The following is a 19,158-nucleotide window of genomic DNA, read 5'->3' as shown; positions in this document are numbered from 1 at the left end:
TAATATATAAAATTGAAAATTAAAAGATACGAAGCATTAATAATTAATGAGAGAAAAATTAAAAACTGGATAATCACAAATATCATATATCATCTCCCTAATTAGACAGAATATTTAATATAGACAGTTTTGAAATTATAGTTCACAAAGCGTGTAATTAATTATTGTGTTACTGTTTTTAGAGGTATTTTTTCGCTTTCTCCCGTCAACTTCAACACTCGTTTACGTTTGTAGAAGTTAATAACTTTGTATCGATCAAATCGGCTCAGCCCGCCTGCGCGGGATTTGTCACGTTCTGGCTGCATGCTAGCTATTAGAGGCGCAAGTTTAAGGACCTCCATTATCGGACACGTAGTAGGTCATAGTACGTCCCACATTCTTGATTGAACGTTCTTTGATCCTTTAAAAATTTTCGCGATAAAAAGTGAATCCCACCGAATGACTTTAATGGAACACGTTACGTTGTGATCCAATTATCCTATCAGCTTCATCTACTTCTGCATGCTTGCGTGATGCTTCCGCGAGCTTTTACATAAATCGAGCAAAACTGGATGCTTATATATTTCCGTTTCCGCAAATATTAGAGTATAGGATAAACTTTCGACAATATCGAGAATTATAAGATAAAATGGATAAATTAAAAATCTAAGAATATACATATGTATCATATAAATCATTTTTCGCAGCTTTTAAATTTTCAATAAACATTTTGGTAGCCAAATCTGAAATATAAATGTTTTTTAAAATAAAATTTATTTTAGAATTATTAATTTTTAAAAGTTTTAATCGCAAAACAAAAAAAAATATGATCCTTTAATAATAAACTTTTGTTTTTTAGTAGCGCTTTAAATTTAATTTTCAAATAAACGTTTTATTATGTTGATATAAAAAATATATAATTACAATATGAGTTCTTAATTAAAATATATTCTGTTGATCTACCACAAATTTAACAAATGTAATTGTATTTTATTCAAGTATCACATTGATGTAGATATCGAGATAATCAGCCTAGTTTCTCGCCGCAATGGACATTCCATCCTTTTTGAACCAGAATTTCAATTAACGCAAATGAAAATTAAATTAAATTCAACTCACAGCTAGAGAGTGCTCCAAAATGTGCAAAAAGCATCCAGTACGTGGTACTGAAGAACATCCAGCCTTGAATATCGTGAAGAGCTGCTTCAGTTCTGGGAAGTCCCAGCCACAAAAGCCCGGCTAGTAATCCTAGGGCCACCGTTTGTAACCAGTTCAAACGCGACAACATCCGCGGTCGTGCTTCTTGAAAATTTCTTTGCGATAATACCTGAAATCAAGAACATGACATGGCGTTTGCGTATAGATTCTTGCAGAGCAATTTCAATTTCCTGCTTATAATTTATACGGCGACTTTTTTACTTTAACAAGTATTTAAAATCAAAAAGATTACGTTCTATTTATGATACCACTATGTCAGATAATTCTATATAATGAATATTTATAATATCGCAATTATGAAACTTTGTAGACCGCTATACATTGTTGCAAATAAGAATAAAAAAGTTGCTGATAAAAGTTCGAAATTATGTTTAAGCAATAAGCTGCGCAACGTTGTGTAAAACGAAATTAAAACTTTATAACATGGAGATTTTTCAAGTCAAAAGTTCGGACGAGAGATTGCTATTAGCATTTCTTTCGTAAAACTCCGAGACAAAAATTTGTTTCTGGATGCAGCAACGATCTTCACGATGTTAACGCACAGGCCGTCAAATTAATACTTTTGGAACGCGCCTCGATTATATCAGCGTCCGTGAGAAAATGGAACGCAAGTTTCACAATGCTGGTTTCGAAGGTCTTTTTGAACAATAACTACGGTATACACATATAGGGTGTTTCGGCCATAACACATGAAAGGCTATTTTTTCGGGTCAGCGTTGCTCGTACTAAAACATCCGCTGATTAACCGAACAAAGAGAACAAAATTTATGTATCCTAGATAGATAAATATGCCGTTGACAGAGAGTGTATTAAACCTTGAACGCGTGATCCCGAGGTGACGGAATGCTACTGTAAGAGCCACAAAGAACCACGAGCGGTTCCGCCGGCAGGTAAAAGTGACTCCGTCGCTCGTATTCGATTACGAACGGACATACCGGTCGCGCGGTAATTATCCGGATATGGTGAATCGTGCAAACGCGACCTAATTCTCCTTTCCGTACGCTCGGTCTTCTTTCTCGCGATATTATGCACGCGTTTTTCCCTCCTTTTTCTCATCACCTCCTTCCCGACCGATTCTCGATGCCGCGATCCACCTACGATGCACACGATCGTGAATAACTAATCCGATATTAGTCTAGTTGCATTTGTTAATCGGCGCCCGCGATGGATAACATCAGAAATGTTGATTCTTTTATATACAGTGAATAAGTTATTTTATTTACTCAATCAATTTATATGTGCTTTTGTCTGTTGCAAAGGATACGCTTTAAAAAATATCGTACATGTTGCATGTCAATATATTGTATCGAATGTCGAAAACTTACTGAAGTTGCAGATATATTAAAGAACAAAATAAAAAATAAACTATTCCAAAGCCAAGTATTGATTTTAAAACATAAATAATAGGATTTTCATAAATTAAAATTAAAAAATACAATGTGAATAGAGAAAAAAGTATTGCTCTTTAATCAAATTTCAAGTAGACTTTACCTTAGCATTTTATATCGATCAATTTTCAGATTTGATCGAGATAATTTTGGATTTTTGAATCAATAAAATTAATATAATTATGATTTTATTATACCGATATATTTTTCTCTGCTTCTTTATTGCTCCATTTTCCTTTTCTTATATCGCAGATAAAAAATCAAGATAATTAAATTTAGATAAGAATTCACGTGTTATATCTGATATTAATAGTATACAGAAATAACATTCTTAATTTTGTATGTCCAAAATAAAGTTAATGAAAATAATTTTCTCTGTAGGATGCAAAATGGATTTTTGACACTCTATTTTATATTAACATTAATATTTTTTAAAATATTGACACGTGCATCATTGTACACAAAATTATGCAGTTAGGCCTTCTTCTCTTCAGAACAGTATGTCAATCGTTATTGTCGGGCAGGGTTAAAGAACGTTTAAGCGAGTAGAATGGCATTGTATCCGGTAATTGCTGAAAACATTCTCAAAGCGTACTCACTTTGAACTGCGACCAGAAGCTGGTGGGCCATTGCCAGGAATAGTCGTCATCAGCAGAACTCGCGTTGCTGCTGGCGTGGCTTTGTGTATCCAACCACAACGTACGGCTCTCGTCTTCCTTCACTGTAAAGCATCGAAGAAATGGATGTTTAGAATAGCTTTGTGAGAATTGCATTGTTGAATCAATAAATATACGAGTAGACAAAGATATAAATAAAAGGAAAAAAAATCTCTGAAACAATTTTTATCTCACTTTTCTAAAGTCTATATTTATCATTTATTTTATTGCAATATATATTTTTAAATAATTAATTAGTCTTGTGTTCACCTTTGACATATATATATATATTATTGTTTTTATCATTCTCTTAAATTTTACACAATTTTTCTTCATTTTACTAGGGCTGATTTTAAAAGGGGAATAAAAAAATAACTTCAATTTAAGAAAATAAAATATAAAAATAAAATTTAAAAATCGGTCAAATGTCAGTTATATATAACATATAAAAAAAGTTTGATTTTAATTTTTTAACGAGATAAAATCAAAAGATTTGAAGAGAAATTATATACTGTATGAAATTATATATTGTGTTTAAAAACTGATCCTGATTTCGGAGCAACGACTATTTTTTTTTACTTGACTCCATTCATTATTTTGATATACACCACCGAGAAAAATGCGAAATAATCTTAAATTGTAATCCATATCTTAGATCTTAGATCTATTGATATGCATTTATTCCTCATCTCAATAATGAAAAAAAATAAATAACTCTCAAGGAATAATATGTTGGGGCGCTGCGCGAAGTTAAAGACTCTAAACATCAGCTTCGGGTTACCTATCTTAGCAATTTATAAAACGGGCCCTTGCAGCGTTCCCGAGATATTCGATCTTTGCAAGTACGCGCTTTTAAGTGGGTACATCGGAACCGCAACGGTATCCGCCTGCGGTCGGGGGAAGATCTAGGTGTGCATACATATAAATACGTATATCGTGGGGCGGCTGCATACTATATAATACCGTTGTGGCTGAGGTGCTCGTGATAATGGATGAGATGGTCGCTGAGCGGATGTTGGCTGGGATTATACTCCGGACGAAGTTCCGGTGGGCAGTCAGGTCCCTGTCTTGCAGCTCTCGCTGCGGCAACGATGCGCTCTCGAACTTCCTCCGGCCCCTTTATTTGTTCCACTGAAACAAGTGTTTCGTACAACGCTGTGAGATCTAGGCAATCTCACGAATTTTCACGGGAACAGCCATCTGTTTCCGTCCCCTGCAGTATCATATGTATTCCATCGAATAATTATCTCAAATTATGTGTAATTGTAATCTTTCCCGTATATATTCACTCATTTACATATAAGCATTCGGAAATCATATTTATTTAAAAAATAAATATAGCTTAATATTTAATATTAATATTAATATACATATATAAAATCTTATATTATTAGAGATCTTACTATATATTCTTTTTAGATACATACAGTATTTTTGTGACATGCATATGGAATGTTTACATTTAAAGATTTAATGATGAGTTTAAAGTCCAGGAAAAAATAAAAAATGCAAGGCAATCTATTTATAAAATATATATCATTCATGAGTGAAATTCAAAAAAATTAGGTTTAATGTCAGCGAAACTGTACTTACGAATAAAGTCTGCGGGGTTGTAATGCGCCAGTAATGTAAGCCCTATCGTAGAGAAGAATCTGCTGATATTCGCCGTCGAACCGTAGTATGCTACCTGACCACGACTCAGTAGGAGAAGCTTACTGAAACTGTGGAACATTCTGGAACTAGGTTGGTGTACCGTCACCACGATGCTCTTACCCTCCTGCTCGGCAAACTTCTTTAACCGCGAGATCAATGCCTGGGCCGAGTGCGAGTCGAGTCCGCTCGTGGGTTCCTAAAGTGCAATAAGATATTCTATAAATTAGTGTCCGTAATATATTGCAATGTTATTTTGGACAATTTTTCTCGGATAAACTTTCGTGAAAAATTAATTCACGTTATTTATATCTCTCTTTTTACTCGATATTATACTTCTGCGTAATAGGTACGTTAAAAATACATATATCTTAAGTGATTTCCAGGGATTATATATTATTTTGCGTGTTTTGAACATATATCGAGTTTTTGTACTCTGTGTTCTCTTTTTTTCCCTTTTGAATTATTAAAACCGTATATTTTCGTTCTAGGGATTTTCAGTTCTGTACGCATTCACGTTTTCTACACATTTCTCGTTTGATAAATTTACGTTCTTTTCGTGAATAGAATCTTGAGTTTGAATTTTTGGTTGAATATTTCAACATTTTTTCGATGCATAAATCATAAGATTTGTAGATCTATAATTCCATAAGTACATATTTCACTCTAAGATTCCTCTAGTTTACAGTCCCTCTGTGTGGAATTTTAACCAATAGATTATCAAAAGAGATTGAAAAATTTTTACAGACGTTAATTTTTCCTTCCAAGTTAGATTTGTGATTTTAACTCCACGGCTTTTATATTTATTAAAATTCACGGTAAAATATGTATAAAAATTAACATATAATAAATATTAAAAATAATTATATATACATATATCATGCAAACGCGCTATTCATTAATCATTTTAAAAATAATCTTATTTATTACTAAATTATAATTGCAATAAAATTTAAAATACATGTATGTTTACGAAGAAAATATACGTAGAAAAAATAACTTACGTCAAGTAGCATTAACGATGGATTTGTGAGTAATTCGCAGGCTATACTCGTCCTCTTCTTTTCGCCACCCGAAAGTCCCCGTTTCGTATAATCTCCAATAACTATATAAGAGAGATATCGCATTGACTTATATATTTATATAATATATTACGCTTTTCGGCTAATAATATAATAATTCTAAGCCCAAAAATTATAACTCGTTCTTGCATCGAAACATTGTATTCAAATATATTACAAATCTATATTGAAAAGAATATAACTATTAAAAATATAAAGGCATACAGACGATCGCGTTTGTATTTTTGTGTAGGATCAATTTCTCATTTCCTAATTTATATATCCAACTCTGCCATCGCGTCATAAAATACATAATAGAAAGAATTAATAACTCTGAAATAATATTCCATTGTATAAACAATAGAAATCTGCCGTGCGAAAGATATTGAAAAGGTAGGCGATCACAATTAATCGGACAGAAAGAAAGGACATTGAAAAAAACTGAGAGGATACAGCACGTATCGAACAATAAAATTGCATTTACGAGTATATACGAGCCTACGTTCGCGGGTAATAAAATTACGAGCATCGGTGATATGGATGAAAAATTCACAGCAAAAATAATGCTTTCCCTTCGAATCGGCAGCGTTGGCGTTCAATATCCCGGGTGCCAATATTCGAATTTGCTAACACCAGCTGGAACTAATGAGACGCGGACGCGTGATCTCTGACGCGTAGTAAATTATTAACTTCATCGTCGCCGTCGGTTGCTCACGCCTTCGGGTTACAGGAAGAGAAATGTACGTATAATTGTAACGTGTGTGTGTGTGTGTGTATGGGTATGCATGTATGTATATGTGTGAGGAATAATATTTTACGTCACGCGGCCGAGGCGTTCGCTCTCGGCGCGGCGTTCGAGAAGAGCTCGAGGGTTAACGATCGAGGAAACCGTTTATCAACAGCCGACAATGAGCCCGGGACTTCGCGGAGAGAAAGAGAGAGATACGCGTCCGTACTTTCCCTCGTTTGTATTCCGGAAAATGTCACCGCGCTTCCGTTGCATTCAGTTTCGACGTAGCTGCAAATACAGCAAATCCGCGTCCACATCATGCGGGTAAGAATTCTCTTGCCGTTAACAAATTCGCGAGCGATTTTTATTTTAACATAAATAACGAGGCACCCACAAGTTCAATGATCGAATGTATAAAATAACGTTTGGAGTAAATAAAACACGAAGTCGTATTCTTCTTGATTAAAATTACACGGATCTCTTATTGATTGAAGGCTTAACTTTGCAGTAGTAGGTGAATATTTAAGAAAAATAGTTTAATCAGATTTTTTGTATTAATGAAAAATCGATTCTACATTATTTTAAAAAATCTCATGATATTAAATATAAAGCTTGTACATTATATTACACTCTGTCCGACTTTTGTGCATTGTTTAACTCATAAATTTGATATTCGCAATCATGAAAATTGTTAATGAAAATGTTAAACTAAAACAAGTAATTATGATGATGGAAAGCCGATTGCAATAATGGAGATAAAACTTTTGTTTCAATAATCTCTTCGATATTTTGAAATGTTATAAGTCATAAATTATCAATTAAATAGTGATTGATTGAGTTTCTTTAAATAGAAAAATTTAATCTCGAGATGAGTTATAAATAAAAAGGGCTTTAATTTTAATGACAATATTTAATTTAGCTAAAAGATAAAACAACTGACCGGAAAACAATGATATCAAAAGGCGACGACTTATTGTTCTCACATGCGTATCCTCTCATTCAACAAACATAACTTTGTAAAAATTGGATTGAATTGATTTTAATCATAAACAAATGATTGAGTTTGTGTAAACAGAAAAATCTAATCTCGAGATGAGTTACAAGAGCTTTAATTTTGATGTCTAAGTATGCTTAATTTATCTAAAAGATAAAAAATTGAATGAAAAACAATAATATCAAAAGGCGACGACTTATTGTTCTCACATGCGTATTCTCTCTTGACAAACATATAAGTTCGCAAAAATTGGGGTTAAATTGATCTTGATCATAAACGCAGAAGCGCGTAAATTCGGTCGAGCGAGCCATTAGATCCTGGAAATAACGATGGCTTCTAACATCGAAAGGCAAAAAGATTTTTCGCCCCCCTCGGTGTTGTTTACACCGCGTATACGTATAAGCGAACTTTACGACTCCACCGGGAATCAAGCAAATTATACGATCGGTGGAATCTTCGGATCGCGAATCCGAATCGCGCCGCGTCTAAAAACATCGCGCATCAACATCGATCTCTCGGGTTTACGGCGCGCAAAAGAGCGAGTGTCTACTCACTGGTGTCTTGGCAGGCCGCGAGGTCGAGGACCTCGATGATATGGTCCACGCACTGCATCTTCTGCGAGTGTGAGAGCGTGTCCGGAAGCCTCAGCCTCGCCTGGTACTGCAAAAGATCGCGAGAGATGCGTGAGATCGCGTGCTAATATGCGAATATCGCGTGCGCGCGCGCGATCGGCCCGCTTTACGCGCTCCGATGATGCGGGCCGCGTGCGCGCGTTTAAACGCCAAACGTAAACAAAACCGCGCTGCAATGCGATGCACTGCACCGCAGAGACGTGGATGCATTTCCGTTTCGTAATATATATTCAGGCCACTTTGTACTATTATTATCCCTGGGAGGAGGAGAAAGGGAGGAGAGCGCGCTCGTGATAATCTAATCGTTACGATGCCAATTATGATGACGCGTCGATTGTGAAATCGCAGATTGTTTTTATCTCGGAAAAACGTCTGACGAAATCGTTAATTCGATAAGGCGCTTACGGTAGGTAAGTGTTGCATTGTTAGGGGAACTCTCTCAAGATAACTCTGCAAGTTCTTTGAAAAGCTAGAAAAGAAAATAGACAGTACTAAGTGAGAAAATTAATTCAGATAATTTGTGAAATGTTGCGATCTCTCAAAATTTGTTGTTGTTTTCGCAAATTATATTTATCAATAATATGTATTAAAATTTAGTGTGGTATCGTCAGTAGAAAATTTAAAGATTTATTTATTCAATTGACCAAAACTGGCATCACTTTATGATGTAAAAAATTACATAACGTTTCAATCACCGCTTGTGACCCTTATCAAATGTAGAAGAATCACCAATGATTTGATTCTTCTACATTTGACAAGCGGTGATTGATACGTTAAGCAATTTTTTATACCATAAAATTATGCCAGTTTCAGTCAATTGAATAAATAAATTAAATTTATCAATAGTTATATTATCAAAAAATATTAGCAATATAGTGTATGATCTATTTTTTTCATAAATTATATTCTTCTGAAATAATAATCTTCTGTCTTGTCAATTTTTCATATTCTCTCGATGATATTTCTCAGAATGAATCGATTTTATTATCTCATTTAATTTAACTTTAATCAATGAAATCACGTGGCAACAAAACGTCAATTTAATGTAATATACAATACGTTCACTGTACAATTTTAACAAACTTTTAAATTATAAATTATCACATTAGCAAAAATATAAAGTTGTATATAAAAAAATATGAAAAAATAGTTAAAGAAAAATGCTACGTCTCTCAATAAAATTTCTTACCGACGTCAAGTCTAAATCCGTTTAAAAATGTGTCATCGGAATTTGGTGCGATGTTATGGATCACAATCAACGACATGTATACGGATATAGAGACCGGGCGAGACGACGACATGCCGTTTCTCAACGTTCATTCTCCTCGTGCCGTTACACAAGCGGGCCCGTTATGCGGAGAGAGAAAGTGCGGCCGATGATATTATACTCGCTGGGAACACCAGTTATGTCTAAATAAAAATAACGTCGGAACAAGCACGGCTGTAGAACTGGACCACGAACCTTCTTCCGTCCCTTCCAACAATTTACCTCTTTATTTTTAGAGAACCCTTTAACGATCAACCTTTAGGGATAAACGATTCGATCTTAGGCTTTTTTACTCACAATTTCAATCATCTCTTCAGCTTATTTTAATAATAAATATTTACATTTATATATGATGTATGTGAGATTAAATTTATTAAATAATATACATTAAATGTAAAACTAAAATTTAATTCATTAAATATTAAATAAAATGTCATAAATTATGAAAAAAATGACTGATCGAGCAATCTTTGAATTAAGGGTTGATCGTTGATCGTGAACTCGAGATTCCTAGATCCGTTTGCCTAAAGAAAAGTTCGCTGTCAAGTATAGAATGCATTCCCCTGGATTCTAGATAATAGACGCGAAATCAGCGCGTGGAAAGAGAGAGGAAGTGGTCGAGAAAGAAGTCGGGAGAGACAGAAAGAGACAGAGAGAGAGAGAGAGAGAGAGAGAGAAAGTGTCATCCCGTTGATAGAAGCTGACTCTTGGGGCTACCGCATCCGAAGCCTCGCGGTTCTACACGCGTGCGGTATGCGCGCGTATAGAGAGGCGGCGCCAAATGTTTTCGAAACCGTAAGACGCACGCCGCGAGAGCTCGGCGGTTCACTGACCGAGTTATGACGTCATCGCGAGATACGGTCCTTGCTCTCCCCGGCACTCTGATCCATGCCCCTCTGGTTCTCCGGATTCTAACGGTCGCAACTAGACGAACGATGACGACGACGAGGAGGACAGTTCGTTGCGAGAGCAAGTTCCTTAGTAACGTTATGCCGTTGTGACGTTCGCGTGTGACACGTGCTTGCCGCGTAGGTAGATAAGTAGATAGGTATAGATAGGTGGGTACACGTGCGAGTGGGCGCCGCACGTGACAAGCTCCTATCTCCCTCTCGTTTTGTCTGTCATAGGCGATTTTAATGAATCGAGAGATTTGGAATTTTCTCTCTGATCTTCTATTCATCGATCGATCGATCCCATTTAATTTAATTTCAATTCTCCCTGAATACATGATTGCGCGATGATGATGATGATGATGATGATGACGACGACAATATAATAAATCTCGCGTTCCTGTTCAATTGTATGTCATTGATCTCTCTTTTCTTCCATTTCTATATTTAATTGAATATGTATAATTATATAGATATTGAATATTTAAAAAATAAATTTAAATTAAAAAATTATAAATTGCAAATCTGGCCGAAAACTTAGCTTGAAAATTAAAATATAATTATATTAACAACTACCACTAACTTTATGCACACTAATATTCTTTTCTAAGTGTTCTTATTGTTAGAGGAATATCTTGTATCTATAGGGGAATAGGATAAACACTATCTACCCATCTTTTCAATGTTAATTATCATTTTAAAATTTATAAGATTGTATAATCGTGATTACCTTAAAAGTCGCTAATTACTCCGTTATATGTTCTCTCTAATTATATTGAGAATTATTGAGGCGTTCTTTATATATTGCATCGTTTCTTACAAATCTCGTTTTAAAAATAGTAGAAAAAAGAAAGAATTCTAAATACACCACGCAAAATATATAAAATAAAAACTATTAGACACATATTTTTTCTTCAAGCAGAAAAAGTCACGTCTTCAGCGACTTTTTGCTACTCGCGATGTATTCGCTCGCGCGTGCATATGCACATACACGTACACGCGCACGTATACCGACACATTTATTCAATTAGTGGCTAAACGACAAAGCACATATTTGTCCGCGTCCATTTTCCACGAGACCTCTTAAATCCCCCAAGTGCAACGGCGATGGAGTGCGTTGGCTTCTAGCCCGCATTTGCATTCTCCGCGATCTTTGCGTGCAGGGTGTCCTCCTAATTCCCGCCTACCGTGTGCGCGTGGGCCGTGATGAATATCGAGTGAAAGGCGCACGGCGCTGTCTTGGCACATGCCCGGTGCCTATATTTTCGAGGAAAACGAGGAAACGCCATGATCGTTATGCGTTTTGTCTCTTACTTCGAGATACAGGTATCCAGAAATGCATCCACGGTTCGATTGTCTCGTCTCTATGGTGCAGTTTTGCACATTTTTTATATATTTTCCACCATTTTTATATATTTTCTATATTTTTTTGCGATTTGTACAAATAAATTATTTTTTAAATTAAACATTTATCTTGAAAATATTAAAAATTATTAAATCTATAGAGAAGCGAAATTAGTTTGAGTCTCGAGAATTCGAAGTAAAATCGCGTATTGAATGTTCAGTATTTGCTCACTATCGTAATACGATGAATTTGTTTTATTGTACTTACTTCGAGTGTCTGTCGTAAGGTGAGATCGGGAAAAAAGACGTCCTGCTGTTGTACATAGCAGATTCTCCTGCGCCATCGTTTGGTGAGCCTCTCGCGATTCAGCCAAATCTCACCGCCGTCCAAGCCAACACGGCCGGACAAACAGTTCAGCAGTGTTGTTTTACCACAGCCTGCGTAACAAATATGCCAGACAAAAATTTAGCGCCTTCGCGTATATGAAGCATCATGTTATATTTCAACGAATATATCTTTCGCACGTCGCGTCATGTTAAATGTCACTTATACATGAATAATAACAAGAAATTATTATGTAAAGTGTCATATAACTTAGATAAAATATATTCTTTATCAACGCGGATGAGTTAGGAACTCTACAATCTATTTCGTACTCTCATTAGTGAAAGAGGAATTTTTTTGCTCTATGTGTCAATACATTTTTTAATTTCCGGCATCTTTACGTGTTGAATTTTTTGAATTTTTAGACTGTGAATATGTGCTCGAAACCTTAAGTTCTAATACAGTCTCAATTTTATTTTTCGTATTAGGAAAACAACGCGCCGAAGCTTAACGAAATACATAATTAAGCTCGGTAAATTTCTACTAGTAGACGCACGTAACGCGCGATGCGTCGAAAATGATCGCAAACAGACCTTTCTCACCGTGCAACGATAAATATTCCACCCGGACGAAATTGCCGGCTGGTATATACATATTTCACTGCTGTGCGCATAAAAGCAAAGTTAAAGATAGAAACGCAGATTTAATTCCACGACGTCCACGCAACACCGCGCGATTAAGACACTCGCGAGAGAAACAACGTGAAATATGGAAGAATATTTGAGAACTCGTAATTATACGACACACCCTCGCAAGAGGCTGGGGCGAGAGAAAAAAGTAGAACCATTGCAGGAATGTATATAGTAACATATAAATTCATGCCGCGTATTGCACCCGTTGTACAATAAACGTTCGAATATACATATATACCTATACGAAGTATAATGCATATGCGCAAATTTACATGAATATTTAGTTTTGGATGTATGAACGTTAAACTCGTATATTATAGAATTCGACCGACATTCCAACCATTGTTAATTAATTTTAATATGTCTGCTTTTATACTCAACAAACATAACATACAATTTGTTACGTACGCGTATTCGACAAATAATTTAATATTTTCAAAATTGTAAATGTATATACACGCGCCATAATCAATGTATAATATTCCAAACATTATTAATAAAGAAAAATATAATTCTAAGAGAGGAGAAGAAAATTATAATATCTATTAAGTACGGTTAGCAACACGGTTGGTGTTATGCAAATAACGAGATTTAATATGTGCGAAAGCAAATATAATACAAGGGACAGTTCCGTACCTGAAGGGCCCATAACGGCCAATAATTCGCCTGGCTTGACGACTCCCGAAACATCTCGAAGGAGAGCTCGTTTCTCCTTGACCACCTGCAATCCTCGGAAGATTAGCTGCACCGGACGAGAATCCAGCGGGCACACCAACTGCAGCGCTGAGCTTTCCACTCTGCAAACATTAAAATATTGCACCTTTAGGAAAGAGAGTTTCTCCGTTTATTTTTTTGCCCTACATCTTCCGAATATCAAAATCTTTACGCATAAAAAAAATCATTTATATATCTATACAAATATCTAAAAAAATTCATTTTTAAATAATCTTATCTTTAATAATATAAAACAAGGATTTGATAACCGGAGTTATATTTTTTCAGAGGGTACCTTTTAGATACTTCTTCGAATTTTTTTATATATTTTTTTTATATGCGATTGTAATAAAATTTGAAAACTTATACGTATATTTCGCTATTTCGCTCTCTTGCTTTTCGCGTGGTTGCAGCAAACCATTAGCACAGACTCTGCAAGCGAAACTACGGAGTTATCGTCGGCGCTAAATGTGTTAATTATATTCTCCAGATCTATATAGCTCTACCATACGACGTTCGTAAAAAATAAAAGAAAAAAGTGCGTAGTACGTCGCGACGTTTTTATCGGAGATGCGGCGCTAACGAGATTAACCCTAATTTAACATTCCGCGAAGCATTCACGAATATCCCATAAAAGTTCACTTTAACGCATTTAGATAGACGAATTTCGGTCGTATATATTCTAACTCAGCCGTGGGATCCGTGTGAAATCGTTAAAGCGAAATGACGTAGGTTCTGGGCAGGCGTTCACTTCGAGAGCCACCACACGATCGCGAGGAGCGAGCTTCATAATAACAATGACGTCTCATGGGAGTTATTCCGCGACGCCAATTAAGACTGGCGTGCGTTACGCCGAGAAATGGCATTTTGCGTTGTATCGAAGAGACTTGTGTACGCGAGATTCTGCTGGGGAATCTTTCTCTTTTGCCTCACCTGTCTTGCTTTATTTTCCGAGACTCACGATTCGTCCAAGATTCTGTTCGCGTTATCTTTTTAACATTAATTATGCATATGTTCACATTTGCTACTTGATTCGTACCATTGATAGTATAATGTGATGTATTATTTTTCTAGATTTTCGTACTTTTTTTTTTCTTAAACACAACATTGGCCAAACTACAATTTCTGATATTTATTAGAACTGGAAATTGAAACAGTTGTAAATAGATATTTTTTTTAAATTAAAATATTTCCTGTATAAGATATAATTTTGTCGAGGTCGTGTTAAAAAACTGAGAACAAATAATTTTTTATTAAGATATTCAGAAAATAACTGAATCTGTTCCATTTATCAATCGATTTGTAAGGAAAATAGAAATCTTCACTATTAAGAGTTCAATCTCAAAATAGGAAACATCCATTTTATATAATATTAATTCTTTTCAATTAATTATAATTCCAATGCGGATTCATCAAAGATTTTCATGAAAGATAGAAAGAATCTAAACAGGAGATGTAGGATCTAATATAGTGTCTACGTCTATATCGATATATAAATTTGCATGAAATAATTGATCTAACTACATCACAATTCTTACATAAATTAATAACAAACAAAAATGAATCTTCTACGAAATAAAAATAATTTCGATTAAATGTATATTTTAATCGAAAATGTAGCTGCAATTTATAAAAAAAATTTGAAAATAATTCCAATATTAAAAAAAAAATACAGACGAATTTGAAACATCGGGCACTTCTACGAAATTGCGTCATCCCTCCATCTGTTCCTTGTGACTAAAATGTTATTTATATAGTACCCAGGATATTTTTCATCATTCCCCTCGCGGGAGATAATGGTAACGAACTCGTAACGATAAGACACTTGCGTAAAGCATGCATTCGCTCGGTCGTGGCGATACAAGAGTCACGCGTGACAAACGTTCATCGCAAAAAAATCGACGGCATGGCAGGACGTCATCCGTGACCGCATGATGACGGCGCGCCAGCGAAATCGGGAAGAAACTAAGCCAAGAACGCGCTCAAATCGCGGGATACGTGAAAAAAAGGCGAGGGTCGTTGGACAACGGACTCGGATAATAAATTCCCGACATGGCGATGTCACGTCATCTCGGGTTCGTTGAACCTGCCCGTTCGTTGCATGACGGTATCCAGAGGGAGGAAAGAGCAGCAGAAAGGGGAACGAGAAGAAAAAGAACGAGAGATAGAGAAAACGAGACGTTCTCGCAGTTCGTTCCGGGACGAGAGATTCCCGAAGCTGAAGACTTGATCACGAAAATGATACTTTAATATTTAGATTGCAAAAATAATTTAAAATATATAACGAGAGCCCTTCAAGAATGATATTTTCTCAACAAGTTGCTGTTGATTAAAAAAATCTTCATATACGAGAATCATTATGAAAAGATTTCATATATCACTTACAAGACATAACATGAGAAGAGTTTTGTTTTATCACAGTATTAATATAGTGTTTGAAAAAATAATTTTTTTCTAAAATGTCTTTATTTTTTTTAGGTTGTTGCGTCTTCTTAATTATTTTATATTAAATTTTCAAATAGAATTTTTTTTTAAATAATGCATAGGCATCATTTTAAGTATATTTTATATACAATTTTAAAACTGCTATCTTAATTTCAAATGCTATGTTCAATTTGGAGTCAATTTCTCTGTAGCAGAAGATTAGTACTTTTGTTTTAATTCTTTTCATGATACTCTAATATACAACAATAGTTTATATTTTTTCGATAAATATTATTTAACATTAAATATACACTTGTCGCTGCATACGTTTTACATGAAAGATCTTACGATAATAATAACAGCATCTGAATGAGTGCACCGCCGCCTCTTCTCATTTTTCAGACGTTTTAGTCTGCGACAGCATGACAGTATTTAACATTCAGTATAGAAAGACAAGTACGAAGGGATGTGATGAAAGCGCGGGAGAAGCAAACAAGAAAATAAAATTGAAAAAAGAACGTAAGAAACATAAAGCTCTCGACTGAGTTAAGGTAAAATAAAGGGAAGAAAAGCGATTTTTCGTTCGCGCGTTTGAATGATATTTTTCGTTCTCGATATTCTCTGTCGGAGGCATCCCCCGTCGACCCTATCGTAATAACGCATAGTTTATTCAGTGTCACAGACATTTTCTGCGGCGATGCCGTAAGCGGGAAAAAGATGTAATTATCCTCCGCTCGAGCTCGCACGCGAGGGCATGAAATCGATGGTCTCTGTTTTCGTTCATCCTCGTCAGGGATGTAATCTCGAACGCGCATGCAATTCGCCATTACGGCGACGATCTCGCGACTCCCCGTTATCTGAATTGAGGAGCTGCCGCGAAGCGTGACCGTTCAATCACGCGCGAATGATTACGCGAATTAATTTCGCCACCTGGGGTCTGCGAAGTGTTTAATTCTGGATTTCGTCCGAGCAACAACGCGCGCGAGACGCGCCCATCTTTTTTAAACCGCCGCCGCGGTCTCATTTTCAGACACTCTTATATATCTCGCTCGAGTGTCGAGTCGCGGGGATCGCGCGGGGTTAAGTCTCGTTGAAGGAAGTTACGAACGCATGCCAAATTAATCCTACGCGCGAGTTCGTCGACCCGGCGCGCCGGGCTTTTTTTTCACGCTATCGCGCGGGCTTTTTCCGCTTTCGCAAACGCGCCAAAACGCGTGTCACCACGTTTATTACGAGGACGCGGTACCCTCCTATATTCAGGACGATAAACTTTAAATGCAGTTGCATAAAGCTGCTTGCAGTGACGTATCTCTCTTTAGAAATATATCTGATTCGGATCGAATGTAGTGATCTTGAATGTAGCGAGAGTAAATAAAAAAAAAAAAAAAAATGATTTTTTACTTAAAAAATATTACAACTTATTTTTAAAAGAATCTTCTTAAAACTTTTTAAAAATATCTAAACAATTTTAGAGTATTTTTTATAATATCATTACAGTCTGTTTTACTTCTAACTACTTTTTTGTAATTTCTTTTTTTTATATGGATAATATTTTCTGAATTTTATTTGAAGTTCTTTAAATATTAATGAAGAGTAGTGCGAATGTTTCCTTGTCAGTGTCGCGCAATATTTAATTTGTCACTTTCCCGGTTCATTATTTCAATGTCAAGTCGAGGTCTCTCGGGTTAAGTCTCATCGAAGGAAGTTGAATTTACCAAATTAATCTTGCCAGAGTTCGTTGAACCGATATGAAGATATACGCGTAATTAATAACTGGATCTCCGCGATTTTATGCATGATTTAAAAGGCATCCGCCTCATCGAATGTTAACTATAAAATCGATGAAATATATTTGACGTAAATTATATATAAGATTTGTATGAATCATATAACGATAAATTAAGGATTTCGAGAAACTTCACAAAAATTTCAGTTTATATTTTCGTCAGAAATTTCACGTATGCTAAAACTTCATGAGTCTTCAAACTTAAAAAAAGGTCTATCTAATCCAAATATTTTTCTGAAAAATAAAAGAGCTTAAAATCCAATATACATATATTGTAGCATTGATAATAATATAAACTTTTCTTCTCCTAACATATAATATATCTATTTAGAATTATACGCAAAGACGAAACAGAATGCAGAACTATTTAAGCTACTGCAAATTATTTCTTATATAAGATGTCAAAATTAAAATATACGATAAGCATTTCGAAATTTTAAAGATTCTTATAATGGATAATTCTCTGTAAATTATAAAATATTTTGTCATTCTTTTGCACATCATTCACATTTAATATATGTGATGCAAATGATTTTCTAGATTTTTCTTTGATAAATAACAAATGTATTCTCAAAATAATCCCTAGTCTTACCGTAAACTATAGACAGAAAGTGCTTTCAACTCCATCATTAAACTTGTAAGTATGGTTCTCTTCACTTTAAATTATTGCACTACAAAAGTATAAATTAGAAAACTTGGAACTGAAAATATCTCGACGGTTATATATATATATATATATAAGCGATAATTTTTTTATTTAATCCGAAAATATTAGAAATGAATATTTATCATGTTAAAATAAACGCATTTGTAAACAGAGCCCACAACTTTCATTTGGTCACACTTTTTTTCTATGCAATATCCAGGTATACATATATAGCGCAGTGGGATATGGTATAGGACAAAAACGTATGACTATTTGACAATTTAACATTATAAATATTTTCATTATTATTAATATTTTCGAGTTGAATGAGAAAATTTATCGTAGACTTATACATATAACTAAATTTTCAAATAATTGTCGATAAAATGACAAAATAGACGCATTTATAGGCAGAGCCCACAACTTTTAATTACGTAAGTTAGAGTACACTGTGAAGTCACACTTTCAATTAAAATCATACTTTTTTTCCTATAAATATAGACATATAGATATATGCCTATTATAATCTCGACCAATAAATATCAGACACTGTATAAATAAGATAAGAAAAGTAAATTTCCATTATTTCAACATGTCTATTATGTCTTATTTTTCACATTGTAAATAAGATTAGATCTGTTTTTTTTTCTGAAGAGTTGAATTAGCTGTAAAGAGTTTATCTTTTTCAGCTGAAAAGAACAGACTTATTGTATAGTTTGAGTTTTAATTTCGAATTTTTCTAATAAAATTACAGATATACTT

General features: G+C 34.8%; 1 protein-coding gene across 1 annotated transcript in view; it reads right to left on the bottom strand.

Annotated features, from left to right (window-relative positions):
• E23 (ABC transporter G family member E23) overlaps positions 1–19,158 on the bottom strand; it is a 149,389-nt gene that overhangs the window by 15,109 nt on the left and 115,122 nt on the right. The window contains exons 3-10 of the mRNA XM_029302366.2: positions 13,463–13,623; positions 12,078–12,247; positions 8,231–8,336; positions 5,896–5,996; positions 4,835–5,090; positions 4,205–4,372; positions 3,185–3,306; positions 1,099–1,306 (exon numbers count right to left, since the gene is read on the bottom strand). Coding sequence (XP_029158199.1) covers positions 1,099–1,306; positions 3,185–3,306; positions 4,205–4,372; positions 4,835–5,090; positions 5,896–5,996; positions 8,231–8,336; positions 12,078–12,247; positions 13,463–13,623 — 1,292 coding nt within the window. The remainder of the gene's footprint in view (positions 1–1,098; positions 1,307–3,184; positions 3,307–4,204; positions 4,373–4,834; positions 5,091–5,895; positions 5,997–8,230; positions 8,337–12,077; positions 12,248–13,462; positions 13,624–19,158) is intronic.

Source organism: Nylanderia fulva, unplaced genomic scaffold, assembly GCF_048542155.1.
Source record: "Nylanderia fulva isolate GAGA-0341 unplaced genomic scaffold, ASM4854215v1 Scaffold30, whole genome shotgun sequence".
Classification (NCBI taxonomy): domain Eukaryota; kingdom Metazoa; phylum Arthropoda; class Insecta; order Hymenoptera; family Formicidae; genus Nylanderia; species Nylanderia fulva.
The sequence above is the reverse complement of the archived record's forward strand: the minus strand, read 5'-3'. Positions and strand labels throughout refer to the sequence as shown.